At 47.4% G+C, this 15,034-nt stretch overlaps 1 protein-coding gene across 1 annotated transcript in view; it reads right to left on the reverse strand.

Annotated features, from left to right (window-relative positions):
- The window catches only part of PSMA1 (proteasome 20S subunit alpha 1), a 356,676-nt gene extending 346,845 nt beyond the window's left edge, over positions 1-9,831 (reverse strand). Inside the window, exon 1 of the mRNA XM_069623735.1 lies at positions 9,534-9,831. Coding sequence (XP_069479836.1) covers positions 9,534-9,536 — 3 coding nt within the window. The 5' untranslated portion in view covers positions 9,537-9,831. The remainder of the gene's footprint in view (positions 1-9,533) is intronic.
- Between the last annotated feature and the right edge of the window lie 5,203 nt (positions 9,832-15,034).

The raw sequence follows: 15,034 nt of genomic DNA on the forward strand, positions 1-15,034 counted from the left end.
TAGGGGGGCTAGGAGAATGTATCTGCAGTATTTGGTCTGTACTCCTGTGCCCCTTGAACCAACCTACTCGCTCATCAGTTGGTTGGGTGCATTTTTAATTATAGGGTTACCTTTACTTAGTGTTTTGTTTAAACCATAAACCTCTTGCATCATTGGGTTTCTCTGCATGAAACCTCTTCGGATATCCTTGGTTTAAGATTTTTCCAAGTGCATTTCATTTGGGCTGCATTTTAGTTGAAGCCAAGCAGTGGCAAGTTGGTTATGTGTACACATAATTGATCACAAGCAGTCATGTAGGAGACAGCTGTATTCCCCCTCTGATCTCCATTACCAACTAGTTCACGTCTTATTTCTGTTTGCATCCTCAGTGCTTTAAAGCTACCTTCTGGAAAGAAAAATATCTTAGCATGATAAATGCTTTTTTTGATAGCAGAGTACAACCTACAGTAACAGATTTGAAAAACAGGGTCGACTAAAACACCCTTCATTCTGAAGTCAATAATGGAGTACCATTGCACTGCGTAATAACATCCACCACAGTGCTCAGAAGCACTAAGTGATATATAGCATGTGATGTGATGTCAATATTGTGATCAGGTTTTGCCTCCCTACTCCTAGGTGTCTAAGACGTGGCTATCATTTTTGACAAAGGCCACCTGGTTAAGCAAAGACTATTTGGGATAGACACGACAACATTTAGAAATACAACATACTATAATGTCATCATCAAATAAACATTCAAATGAAATATTGCATGGATAGACGTAATTCCACACCAGCAGGACAGACAAATGCCATGCTAAAATGTAGAAGATGTCCAAATGTGTGCTGTACAAATGGATTCCTCCAGATGACCAACTCTACCCCTTACCTGTGGGAGTCCCGCAAGCATCCATGCTCTCCCCCATGATCTTCAACCTTTACATGGAACCCTCCTCGCTCCAAATATCCACCAATACGCAAATAAAACATCCACCAATACGCAAACAACATTAGCTCTACCTCAAGATAGCCTCCATCGAAGACATCCACAGGCTCAAGGTTGACCTCTCTTTCATCCAGTCATCTATGTCTAGTGCCTACCTAAAGCTCAACCCCTCCAAGACTGAATTCCTACTGCTGACCAACACCACCAAATACTCAGACATCCAGACCTGGCTCTCTGCTATGCACAGGGAGGTCTTCACCCCCAGCTGGCTACGTGCACCAAATGCCTTGCGTTCAACATTGACAGACATCTTTCCTTCAAACAGCACATAGCATATAGCATGGACGACACAAACGCCTTAGTACAAACTTTCTCTCCTATGGAAAATCTTGCCCGCCATCCCAGAAAACAATTTCAGATCTGCTGTCCGAGCCTTAGTCCTCTCCCACCTAGATGGTGGCAATGCCCTTTTGAAAGGTCTTCGGTGACACCCTGGCACCTCCGAGATGTGTCCTGCTTCTGCAGCATAACTCAAAGGAATCCCCAAATTCGACCACATCACCCGACCCTCATCAAACTGCACTGGCTCCTGCTGCAAACCTGTATCATCTTCAACTCCTGCTGCATCATCTATAAAGCTGTACCCTGAAGTCCCCATGCTACGTCACTGAGGAACTCACTATCTCCAGAGGCCTATGACCGACCAGAAAGATGTGCAGATTTGAACTGTGCTGGTGCAGGAAGAAAATAACCATTAGACAGGCCTTCCCTTCTTCGCCCCAAGACTCTAGAACATCCTCCCCATCAACATCACTCGACCCCCTCACTTAAACAGTTCAGGAAGGAGCGCAAGACCCTCCTCTTCAATGAATGGCTCCTCCCTAAAACTCTGGTTGGGGATCTGATCCCCACTGTTCCCCCCCCCTCCCCCCAAGTGATTCTAGATCCCTTGGTGACAAATTGCCCGCCCTCCCCAGTTAACCCCTCACTGCTTTGTTTCTCCGCTTCCCTCCCCTTGTTGTTCCCCCTATGATCGCAATACAAAAATACCCTAATTAGAATAACAATATATACGAATGGTGGTTTGTCACCATTTTACTGCTAGGGTGTTATCACAAATGAATTGAGCAGCACCTCCAGCGTGAGTTATGTGCTCAGAAGGGTTGCAGACTGCAATCACTGTCACAGACGTAGTTAATAAACACAAACATTTCGAGTCAGCCTTATGGTCCCAAAATTCTCAATTTTTAAGCAAAGCAGACAATAGCTTATATTTGTGCCATTTGTTGCCCTCCCCTATCTCATGGGCGATTTCAGGGCTGGCTGAAGATGCATGGGCAACCAATCCAAAATTATGTTCGGTGTCCCTTTTCCCTTCTCATGCTGCATTGTGGAGAAGATATTGCACTGGGATACATTTCAGTGATGAAGAAAAGAGCCCCCACCTTGAGCCTTATTATTCTTCCAAGCATATTCTCTGCCTGACAACAAAGATGAAAGTAGGATAATACATTTCAGCGAAAAGTTGGAACACCTTGGACAGCAGATACAAATTTAAAGAGGCACAGTCTTTAGTATGAAGACAGATTCCTCCTTACAGGACATGCGCTTACCATCACAGCCCCACCATGGGACTTAATACTGTGGCATATTCCTACATAAAACAATCGAAGGAGGGGACGAGTGGATGCAGATCATCAAAGGGCATGTGTGGGCATCTGCACAGCAGAACAAAGGAAGGCAGCTAGTGGGGATAAGAAATCCTAAATGACCACTAACAAGGGCAATTAAGCTGTCCCAGATGCCAGGCAAGTGTAATTTATGTACAGGAGGCTTTACTCAGATGTAATTGTTTAGCTAATCCGGTCAGATAGCACAGCGAGCTGAGTGCTCGTTTCTGACATGTGTGCATCCTGCTGACGCAGGTTTGAATCCCGGCACGACCAACTCAGTCTTTCATCCTTCCGAGGTTGATAAAACAATTATTATACAAAGTGTGAGAAAATCAATTTACAAATGGAGCCAGATATTTACAGTGTCCAGACTGGATGCAAACAAGACCCGAGACAGTGCCAAGTAACCCAAAATGTAATTGAATGGCCCGCTATGAGGACTCCGGGATCTGTGTAAGATTGAATAACAAAGGAGAGTTATCAGCACATATTAAAACCACTAGGGGCCTTAGGCAGGGTTGTAATTTAGCACCCCATTTATTTAATTTGTATGTATCAGATGTGGTAGTGTATTTGACAGGGCGGGACTGATTCCACCAATTATTGGCTCACTGATTGTTGAATGGTTAGCTTACACTGATGATTTATTATTTGATAGCTCATGCACCATGCTACAGCGTCTGCTGACCAAATTATCTGCGTTTGCTATAGACAATGGGCTTACTGTGAACCCTGGTAAAACCAAGATTTTATCAAGGGCACGAGGGGAAACAAAAAAAAAAAAAAAGAAAGGAAGTGCATGGACTTCTGAAAATAAAGTAATTGGGACGGTGGATACATGGTCTACTTGGGGTTTAATTCAGTGTGCATCCAGGGTTAAGAAGGTTGAGAGAGTCCTAGCTAAGTAAGGAGAAATTCTTAACTATCCAGGCAGTGAAAATAGATAGAAAGTATGGACGCTTCTCCATTAAACCAGCACTGGCATTTTATGAAGGCAAGATTGTCCCACAACTAACTTATGGTTTAGAATTGGTAGTCTGGTATTTTTAAGGGGCTTGATGGTATCGAAGCAAAAATTTGGTGTAAAACTGAGTATACCGAACACAATACCACTTGCAGCCCCAGGGTTGGGGTTTGGTTTCAATGAAAGCACGGGTAGATTGGAATGTTCTTACTTTATATGCCACATTGGTTAATCCAAAAAACAACTAACAGTTTTAAAGAATAAAATAAACGTTCTCTCTCAGATAGAGGATAGGGCACTTGGTATCCTGAACAGTTTGGTGATGGATAGGGCATCCTTGCTGACCAATCCACAGTGAAGAAAGCCCTTTTTTTCGATTATGATTGGGTCTGCACTACGTACTTGCTTCACTCATACCAATCGATGCATAACTTGGTTTTGACCCATTGGCGGTGGGGTGCCCCAACTATGATTCTGCGGCAGTTTCCAAACAAATTTTACCGTAATATCTTGTTACGACTAAGGTGGAATCTTCTAATGACTAAGGAGAGTCTGGTAAGAAGAGGAAGACTGCAAATTACGGATATCAATTGCAGATTCTGCCAGTTGGGTCAGATGGAAACTGTGCGACAACTGGTATTGGAGTTTGCAGGTTTAAAAAAAAACAAAGAGGATGAGGTATTTTCTTAGCTCTACGAATCAAGCTAGTAATTGGTGTGCGATGGATTGCGATTATAAATGGAATAGATGTGTCAATATTAATTCCATTGGAGAGGGGCTTGCAGTGGCAGGATCTATTAAAGCCCTGAACCTGACAGATCCTGTTTGATGGATTACTGAGGTCTGGGCTGATAACCCGGGGATAGCAATCACCATGGTCACCTTACTTCATATATAGCACCAAATGATGTTATTCAAAGTTTTTATATATTGTACTCGAAGGTTGGTTTTTTTGGTGTGTAAATTATGCTCAATGAATTACAGAAATGCAATTTTCTAACTATTTATATTATTTTCTGTGTTTTTTACCTCTGTACAATATGTGTACTCTATAGAGTATTACTGTATATTTTATGAATTAGTGAATTGCTCTGTGTGCCATTTTTTTTTTATTAGGGGGTTTAGTGCCGAACTTGGATTTTGTATTATTTTTTTCTTTTTCTTCTGCTCCCCCTTGGGATTTTGTGTTATAACATGTATTGAGTGGATTTGTGTTTTCGGTTTTTGCAAAGGTTATAAACCAATTGCAAATAAAATAAATAACCCAAAACACATGTTTGCAGGATCTTGTGATGTATTGTCTGGGGGCATGCAGGCATTGCCTAACCCACCTGACGCATCTATTCGACAATTCCAACACTGGCCTACACCCGCGCACTTCACAAATACGGTGTCGGATCCCACACCCCGCAATATGGCACCCCATTGAAAACAGTCGTGACCTCTACTTGCTAACCAATCTGTTTGTTTGTTTTATTCACTTATAATGCACAACAGACCCGAAGGTAGCCGGGCGCAGCAGTACAGAAAATGCGAAGCTTAAGTTACAGGGTAGGGTCATGGGTTGCATACAGAGTACAAAATACCATATATCACAGGTAGGCGGCAATTGCAATTTACACACAGAATACACGCTAAATGAGTACAAAGTACAATAAGGACAGTATATATACAGGCACTAGGTGGACGTTAGCTCATCGCCAGGTGGGCAGAGTCAGGAGGTCCATAAGATCAAAGGAGAACAGGCTAGTGATGTGCATATGCTAGGGTTGCGTGAGGAAAAGTGGGCGCTAATGGGCAGACCTCAGCAGATTAATGTAGTTGGTTCTGAATTTCGGAAAGGGCTGCTCCTCACGTAGAGGGTTTGGCAGCGAGTTCCATAATAGAGCCGCTTGAACCTGGAAGCTGCTACCCCCCCCGCCTTAGTTAGCCTGAATCTTGGAATGATGAGGCTATTGGCATTTGAAGTTCTGGCTGGGCGCGTGTGGTTTCTTTTTGTGAGTTTGTTACAGAAATAGCCTGGTGCGGCATTGTTCAGGGCTTTGTGAACCAGGGATGCTACTTTTAAGTTGATTTTATTTTGGGTGGACAGCCAGTTGTTTTGACGCCTGATATTTGAAATAAGCGATCTTTTAGACACACCGAGTGCAGCATGCAGGGCGTTGTTTTGTAAAATTTGAATTCGGTGGGTGATGGATTTATTTGCTCCAATGTAGAGGGCATTACAATAGTCAAGCCTCGAGAGGATTAGTGCTCTCGCTAGGATAAGGCAGTTGTCAGAGAGAAAGTGCTTGCCTGCTCTAATGAGCTTGCATGTGTAGGCGGTGGCCGAAGCCAATGACTTCACCTGTTTGTCGAAAGAAAGGGAGGCATCCAGATAGAAGCCAAGTGTCTTCACGTCTTTAGATACCTTGATGATATTCCCATTAATTTCAAATGAGGTATAGTCCTGGCTAAGTTTTTTAAGGTTACAATGCGTCCCTAGCATGATCAGCTCTGTTTTATCATCGTTCAGGCATAGACCGTGGGTTGCCATCCATGCCTGGACGATATATACACCCTATTTACAAAGGCCAAATCCTTATTGTAATCCCCGGAAAGTGGAAGGAGAATATGTGTATCATCTGCATAGTTAGTGTAGGTGATGCTGAGATGGTCCAGATCATCAAAAAGGGGCCTAGTAAATATGTTGTAAAGAGTCGGGGAGACACGAGCCCTGAGGAACTCCGCACCGGATGGGGATTGGGTCAGCAGCTACCGATGGGGAGAACACCCTCACGGTCCTGTCGCTAAGAAAGGATTCAATCCAAGTTTGGCCTCTCTGGAGAAATGTGCAGCAGAGTCTAAATGGCTGCAAAGTACCCCATGGTCCACAAGGTCAAATACCGCTGAGAGGTTCAGCAGCAAGAGGAGAGCCATTTTTCCTATATCTCTTAGTTCATCTATTTGTGCCTTTAGGTCAGTGAGGGCAGTCTCTGTGCCGTGTTGGGGACGGAATCCTGATTGGCGCTCTCCTAAGAGTTTGTGTTGTTCCAGAATACTTTGGATTTGATTATAGGCAATCTTATCCAAGATTTTAAGCAGGAAGGGGACTGTCGTGATGGGACAATAGTTTGTGGGTATAAGAGGGTCTAGCGTTTGCTTTTTGAGCAGTGGTAGTACCCAGGATTGTTTTAGATTGGTGGGCACCGTGCCAGACGTGAATGAGGAGTTGACAAGTTTGGCAATAAACAGGGAAAGATCCCTATCAGCATCTTTTATAAGCTGGGCAGGGCAGGAATCACCCTGACAATTTGACGGCTTGAGAGAGAGGATGACTTTCTCCACCTCAAGGATAGAGGTTTTAGAGAACATGAACCGTATAGCTGGGTCCTGAGCCTTTGGGGCAAGGTCTATAATGGAGTTGTTGGTCTTAGATGGTTGGGTAAGGGAGGCTTTCTTTTTGGCCATTTTCGTTTGGAGTAAGGACATTTTATTTGATAAGGCTTGCTGAATATCGGAGCACCAAGTTTTATCTTTGGAGCATATATCCGGAATGGGGATGGGGGACTCTAGTTCCTTGAGGATGGTGAACAGTTCCCTCATGCTTGAATTGGAAATACGCTTGTTGAATGAGTTCTGTTTGGCCACATGGATTTCTTTTTTATATTGGGAGGAGATATCTGTTAATTTAATTTTATGATCTTCTGAAGGGGTAAGCCTCCACTCTGTTTCGCAACTCCTCTTAAGTAGTCGCAGATCCTTTAGTTCAGGGTTAAACCATTTGTTTAGGTGAGATTTGGGTTTACTTTGTCTGAGTTTCAGAGGTGCGATGTTGTCAAGGGTGGTTAACATAATTTTGTTATACTCATTGACTAATGTTTCTGGGTCTAAATGATCCTCTAATCCGTTGAGGGTAGGTAGAATAGCCGGGATCACTTTATCTCTGGTGATGCTCTTTATTTCTTGTTAGGCAAGGCGGAGCCATGATGGAAGCTGGTGGGGGTGGTCTGGAGGTAGATAATTCAAATGACAGGAAGAAATGGTCTGTCCAAGGTTGAGGGATAATGGCTTTGATATTGGCGGTACAGTTGTAGTCTACTAGCCAATCAAGGATTCTCTCTTTATTGTGAGTGGGTTCTAGAGTTTTTTCGGTCATACCCAGATTGGAGAGGGAATTGGCAATGATGGTGGCATTTTTATCTAAGGGGTCATTGAAGCCCAAATTGAAGTCCCCTGGGACAAGTAGTTGGGAGGAGGTTTTAAGGTTGTTGGAGAGTAAGTTGTGGAAATCATCCTCGAATGTCCCTAGGGGTCCAGGTGGTCGGTAGATTAGGTGGATAGTCAATGTTTGGGAGCTAGCTAGTTGAAGTTTAATGGTGAGCGATTCACGTGAATCGGATGCTATTGTAGGTGAAATTCTCATACCTAAGATAGTGTTTGCGATGATAGCAATACCGCCACCGCGCATATTGGTTCTGTCTTGCCTAAGTATTGTAAAGTCTTCTGGGATTGCTAAGGAGAGTAGGGGTCCTGCTGCATCATGCAGCCAAGACTCTGTAATAGCGATGAAGTCCAAGTTATCAAGCACTATCAAATCGCAGATGTCTGTGGCATGTGCCGTCAGGGATCTGGCATTTATTAATCCCCCTTTGAGGGGGGCTATCGGATGAGACAGTTCAATTTTGGTAAAGGGGGGAGGAAGTCTCTGGTTATTGAGATGGGCGATATTAGCCTTCTGGATGTTAGATCTTTTATTAGTAGGAGGTAGGGTTCTAGTCAGAGGCTCATGGAGTTTCAAGAGGCTAGCTCAATGCCTAGAATTTCTACGGAGTAGACTACATGGGTTGCCAGGAAACTCAATTGAGGGACTCAGATCCGCGTGTTCCATATTGGTGTCGGTAGAGAGGATGGTCATGGTAGAATTGTTAGGGGTCTCGTGAGCACTGTGGGGAAGCTACTGTCCTCTCTGTGGTGGAAGATAATTAGAAGTAAGTACAATAGCAGGCTGCAAGGTGTGCTAATCATGATGTAGAACTAAATTCCAGTAAACACAGTAGGCTGGGTAGGCTGCTTCAGATGGGCAGAAGATAGCATAGGCTCAGTGGGCTACAATGACAGGCTCAAATAGCATGAACACAGGCTGAATTACACACTGGCACACCACTGTCTTTTTACCCCTTTATGCCTCGCCACCACTTTCCTGGTCTCCCTCTCCAACTTCGCCAGTGCTTTAAGTCAGATGAAAGAGAGGGTTTTCTCACCAGGCAGGAATAAGTACTTGACATCCTCTACCTTCAATAAGTACAGAAGTCAATTCTGAAGAACACTGGGAACGACATGTGTGGTAAGTAATACCTCGCCAACAGCTACCCTAGCTAAATCCAAATCCCTAGGCTAAACGGTGACAAACACAACTATATGAAATTATCTGTGTTTGGCAATGTGTACAAAGGATCATTTAGGTCTCATCTATAAGATGCGTTGTAGTTTGGCTATCACGTGGAAGTTCGATTTGTAGCACGTTATGCACTAGCCTATCTCCTAGTGGTAGCCCCTGTAGGAATTACCTTTGGCTCATACTCGCCAACGCCTTATTTCGATCAATGATGCATAGTGATGTCCTAAATGGCCAAAACATTATGTAAAAGTGTAAAGTACGAATGCGATGGGGTAGCCAATGACATATGGCCCGCTTACTATAAAACTAACTCACGGCCATGAAGCTGCCAACCTGTATTCTCTAGCCTGCAAACTTTGGAGCGTCCGGGCAGAGCCTGGAGACCCAATGACTGCAAAACGGCTGGCCCGTTGTGCAGCGTATCAATGGCCGTCGGAGTAACGTGAGTCAGCACCGCGAATAGGGGGGGCGGCTATGTGAATCCAAGTACTGGCTGCCGTGAGGCCACAGAGGATCGGTGGCAGTCACGAGAAGCCACTGGCATGCGGGCGCAACTTGAGAAGACATTCCCATTGGGAACACACTTACCATGTTGCCGAGTCAGAAGTAGTACTGCTACAACAAAAAACACCAGTCCACCAACAGGAAGGAAACTGGAACGCGCAGACGCTCGGTCACGTCAGTGGCAAGAGGTGGAGTCGCACTTGCGCACTGCGGTCTACGGAACTTGAGTGCGCGTGCGCAATGCCGCTGTTGGACAACGCGGAAGTCTTGAAAGTTGGTTATAGCCAGAGGGTTGATACTAGTTCCCATCCGAGAAACGGACCATCGGTTGTCAGGGGGCCATTTCTCAGATGGGAAATAGCTGCTTCAGTGTGAGTGAGCTAGTTCCCATTAGAGAAATGGCCCTTTTTTGCCCCCTAGTGGCTAAGTCCTGCATAATAATGGGAACTAGCCCACTCACACAGAGAAGGCTAGTTCCCATTAGAGAAATGGCCCTTTTTGCTCCCCTAGTGGCCAAGTCCTGCATAATAATGGGAACTAGCCCACTCACACAGAGAAGGCTAGTTCCCATTAGAGAAATGGCCCTTTTGCCCCTAGTGGCCAAGTCCTGCATAATAATGGGAACTAGCCTACTCAAACTGAGAAGGCTAGTTCCCATTAGAGAAATGGCCCTTTTTGCTCCCCTAGTGGCCAAGTCCTGCATAATAATGCGAACTAGCCTACTCACACTGAGAAGGCTAGTTCCCATTAGAGAAATGGCCCCTTTTGCCCCTAGTGGCCAAGTCCTGCATAATAATGGGAACTAGCCCACTCACACAGAGAAAGCTAGTACCCATTAGACAAATGGCCCTTTTTGCTCCCCTAGTGGTCAAGTCCTGCATAATAATGGGAACTAGCCCACTCACACAGAGAAGGCTAGTTCCCATTAGAGAAATGGCCCTTTTTGCCCCTAGTGGCCAAGTCCTGCTATTTCCCATTAGAGAAGTGGCCCTTTTTGGCCCTAGTGGCCAAGTCCTGCATAATAATGGGAACTAGCCCACTCACACAAAGAAGGCTAGTTCCCATTAGAGAAATGGCCCTCTTTGCTCCCCTAGTGGCCAAGTCCTGCATAATAATGGGAACTAGCCTACTCACACTGAGAAGGCTAGTTCCCATTAGAAAAATGGCCCTTTTTGCCCCTAGTGGCCAAGTCCTGCATAATAGTGGGAACTAGCCCACTCACTGAAGCAGCTATTTCCCATTAGAGAAAGGGCCCTCCGACCTGGAAAGGCAGAAAGGTCCTCTCGGCTAATGGGAACTAGCCCACTCACACTGAAGCAGCTATTTCCCGTTAGAGAAGCGGCCCTCCGACCTGGAAAGACAGAAAGGTCCTCTCGGCTAATGGGAACTAGCCCACTCACACTGAAGCAGCTATTTCCCATTAGAGAAGCGGCCCTCCGACCTGCAGAGGCAGAAAGGTCCTCTCGTCTAATGGGAACTAGCCCATTCACACTGAAGCAGCTATTTCCCGTTAGAGAAGCGGCCCTCCGACCTGCAGAGGCAGAAAGGTCCTCTCGGCTAATGGGAACTAGCCCACTCACACTGAAGCAGCTATTTCCCGTTAGAGAAACGGCCCTCCGACCTGCAGAGGCAGAAAGGTCCTCTCGTCTAATGGGAACTAGCCCACTCACACTGAAGCAGCTATTTCCCGTTAGAGAAGCGGCCCTCCGACCTGCAGAGGCGGAAAGGTCTTCTCTTCTAATGGGAACTAGCCCACTCACACTGAAGCAGCTATTTCCCGTTAGAGAAGCGGCCCTCCGACCTGGAAAGGCAGAAAGGTCTTCTCTTCTAATGGGAACTAGCCCACTCACACTGAAGCAGCTATTTCCCATTAGAGAAACGGCCCTCCGACCTGGAAAGGCAAAAAGGTCCTCTTGTCTAATGGGAACTAGCCCATTCACACTGGAGCAGCTATTTCCCATTAGAGAAGCGGCCCTCCGACCTGCAGAGGCAGAAAGGTCCTCTCGTCTAATGGGAACTAGCCCACTCACACTGAAGCAGCTATTTCCCATTAGAGTAACGGCCCTCCGACCTGGAAAGGCAAAAAGGTCCTCTCGGCTAATGGGAACTAGCCCACTCACACTGAAGCAGCTATTTCCCATTAGAGAAACGGCCCTCCGACCTGGAAAGGCAGAAAGGTCCTCTCGGCTAATGGGAACTAGCCCACTCACACTGAAGCGGCTATTTCCCATTAGAGAAACGGCCCTCCGACCTGGAAAGGCAGAAAGGTCCTCTCGGCTAATGGGAACTAGCCCACTCACACTGAAGCGGCTATTTCCCATTAGAGAAACGGCCCTCCGACCTGGAAAGGCAGAAAGGTCCTCTCGTCTAATGGGAACTAGCCCACTCACACTGAAGCGGCTATTTCCCATAAGAGAAACGGCCCTCCGACCTGGAAAGGCAAAAAGGTCCTCTCGTCTAATGGGAACTAGCCCATTCACACTGAAGCGGCTATTTCCCATTGGAGAAGCGGCCCTCCGACCTGCAGAGGCAGAAAGGTCCTCTCGTCTAATGGGAACTAGCCCACTCAGACTGAAGCAGCTATTTCCCATTAGAGAAACGGCCCTCCGACCTGGAAAGGCAAAAAGGTCCTCTCGTCTAATGGGAACTAGCCCATTCACACTGGAGCAGCTATTTCCCATTAGAGAAGCGGCCCTCCGACCTGGAGAGGCAGAAAGGTCCTCTCGTCTAATGGGAACTAGCCCATTCACACTGGAGCAGCTATTTCCGATTAGAGAAGCGGCCCTCCGACCTGCAGAGGCAGAAAGGTCCTCTCGTCTAATGGGAACTAGCCCACTCAGACTGAAGCAGCTATTTCCCATTAGAGTAACGGCCCTCCGACCTGGAAAGGCAAAAAGGTCCTCTCGGCTAATGGGAACTAGCCCATTCACACTGGAGCAGCTATTTCCCATTAGAGAAGCGGCCCTCCGACCTGGAGAGGCAGAAAGGTCCTCTCGTCTAATGGGAACTAGCCCATTCACACTGGAGCAGCTATTTCCCATTAGAGAAGCGGCCCTCCGACCTGCAGAGGCAGAAAGGTCCTCTCGTCTAATGGGAACTAGCCCACTCACACTGAAGCAGCTATTTCCCATTGGAGAAGCGGCCCTCCGACCTGCAGAGGCAGAAAGGTCCTCTCGTCTAATGGGAACTAGCCCACTCAGACTGAAGCAGCTATTTCCCATTAGAGAAACGGCCCTCCGACCTGGAAAGGCAAAAAGGTCCTCTCGTCTAATGGGAACTAGCCCATTCACACTGGAGCAGCTATTTCCCATTAAAGAAGCGGCCCTCCGACCTGGAGAGGCAGAAAGGTCCTCTCGTCTAATGGGAACTAGCCCATTCACACTGGAGCAGCTATTTCCCATTAGAGAAGCGGCCCTCCGACCTGCAGAGACAGAAAGGTCCTCTCGTCTAATGGGAACTAGCCCACTCACACTGAAGCAGCTATTTCCCATAAGAGTAACGGCCCTCCGACCTGGAAAGGCAAAAAGGTCCTCTCGTCTAATGGGAACTAGTCCACTCACACTGAAGCAGCTATTTCCCATTAGAGAAGCGGCCCTCCGACCTGCAGAGGCAGACAGGTCCTCTCGTCTAATGGGAACTAGCCCACTCAGACTGAAGCAGCTATTTCCCATTAGAGAAGCGGCCCTCCGACCTGCAGAGGCAGAAAGGTCCTCTCGTCTAATGGGAACTAGCCCATTCACACTGAAGCAGCTATTTCCCGTTAGAGAAGCGGCCCTCCGACCTGCAGAGGCAGAAAGGTCCTCTCGGCTAATGGGAACTAGCCCACTCACACTGAAGCAGCTATTTCCCGTTAGAGAAGCGGCCCTCCGACCTGCAGAGGCAGACAGGTCCTCTCGTCTAATGGGAACTAGCCCACTCAGACTGAAGCAGCTATTTCCCATTAGAGAAGCGGCCCTCCGACCTGCAGAGGCAGAAAGGTCCTCTCGTCTAATGGGAACTAGCCCACTCAGACTGAAGCAGCTATTTCCCGTTAGAGAAGCGGCCCTCCGACCTGCAGAGGCAGAAAGGTCCTCTCGTCTAATGGGAACTAGCCCATTCACACTGAAGCAGCTATTTCCCGTTAGAGAAGCGGCCCTCCGACCTGCAGAGGCAGAAAGGTCCTCTCGTCTAATGGGAACTAGCCCACTCACACTGAAGCAGCTATTTCCCGTTAGAGAAACGGCCCTCCGACCTGCAGAGGCAGAAAGGTCCTCTCGTCTAATGGGAACTAGCCCACTCACACTGAAGCAGCTATTTCCCGTTAGAGAAGCGGCCCTCCGACCTGCAGAGGCAGACAGGTCCTCTCGTCTAATGGGAACTAGCCCACTCAGACTGAAGCAGCTATTTCCCATTAGAGAAGCGGCCCTCCGACCTGCAGAGGCAGAAAGGTCCTCTCGTCTAATGGGAACTAGCCCATTCACACTGAAGCAGCTATTTCCCGTTAGAGAAGCGGCCCTCCGACCTGCAGAGGCAGAAAGGTCCTCTCGGCTAATGGGAACTAGCCCACTCACACTGAAGCAGCTATTTCCCGTTAGAGAAACGGCCCTCCGACCTGCAGAGGCAGAAAGGTCCTCTCGTCTAATGGGAACTAGCCCACTCACACTGAAGCAGCTATTTCCCGTTAGAGAAGCGGCCCTCCGACCTGCAGAGGCAGAAAGGTCTTCTCTTCTAATGGGAACTAGCCCACTCACACTGAAGCAGCTGTTTCCCGTTAGAGAAGCGGCCCTCCGACCTGGAAAGGCAGAAAGGTCTTCTCTTCTAATGGGAACTAGCCCACTCACACTGAAGCAGCTATTTCCCATTAGAGAAACGGCCCTCCGACCTGGAAAGGCAAAAAGGTCCTCTCGTCTAATGGGAACTAGCCCATTCACACTGGAGCAGCTATTTCCCATTAGAGAAGCGGCCCTCCGACCTGCAGAGGCAGAAAGGTCCTCTCGTCTAATGGGAACTAGCCCACTCACACTGAAGCAGCTATTTCCCATTAGAGTAACGGCCCTCCGACCTGGAAAGGCAAAAAGGTCCTCTCGGCTAATGGGAACTAGCCCACTCACACTGAAGCAGCTATTTCCCATTAGAGAAACGGCCCTCCGACCTGGAAAGGCAGAAAGGTCCTCTCGTCTAATGGGAACTAGTCCACTCACACTGAAGCAGCTATTTCCCATTAGAGAAGCGGCCCTCCGACCTGCAGAGGCAGACAGGTCCTCTCGTCTAATGGGAACTACCCCACTCAGACTGAAGCAGCTATTTCCCATTAGAGAAGCGGCCCTCCGACCTGCAGAGGCAGAAAGGTCCTCTCGTCTAATGGGAACTAGCCCATTCACACTGAAGCAGCTATTTCCCGTTAGAGAAGCGGCCCTCTGACCTGCAGAGGCAGAAAGGTCCTCTCGGCTAATGGGAACTAGCCCACTCACACTGAAGCAGCTATTTCCCGTTAGAGAAACGGCCCTCCGACCTGCAGAGGCAGAAAGGTCCTCTCGTCTAATGGGAACTAGCCCACTCACACTGAAGCAGCTATTTCCCGTTAGAGAAGCGGCCCTCCGACCTGC

This window comes from Ambystoma mexicanum, chromosome 11 (assembly GCF_040938575.1).
Source record: "Ambystoma mexicanum isolate Mex_15411 chromosome 11, UKY_AmexF1_1, whole genome shotgun sequence".
NCBI lineage: Eukaryota > Metazoa > Chordata > Amphibia > Caudata > Ambystomatidae > Ambystoma > Ambystoma mexicanum.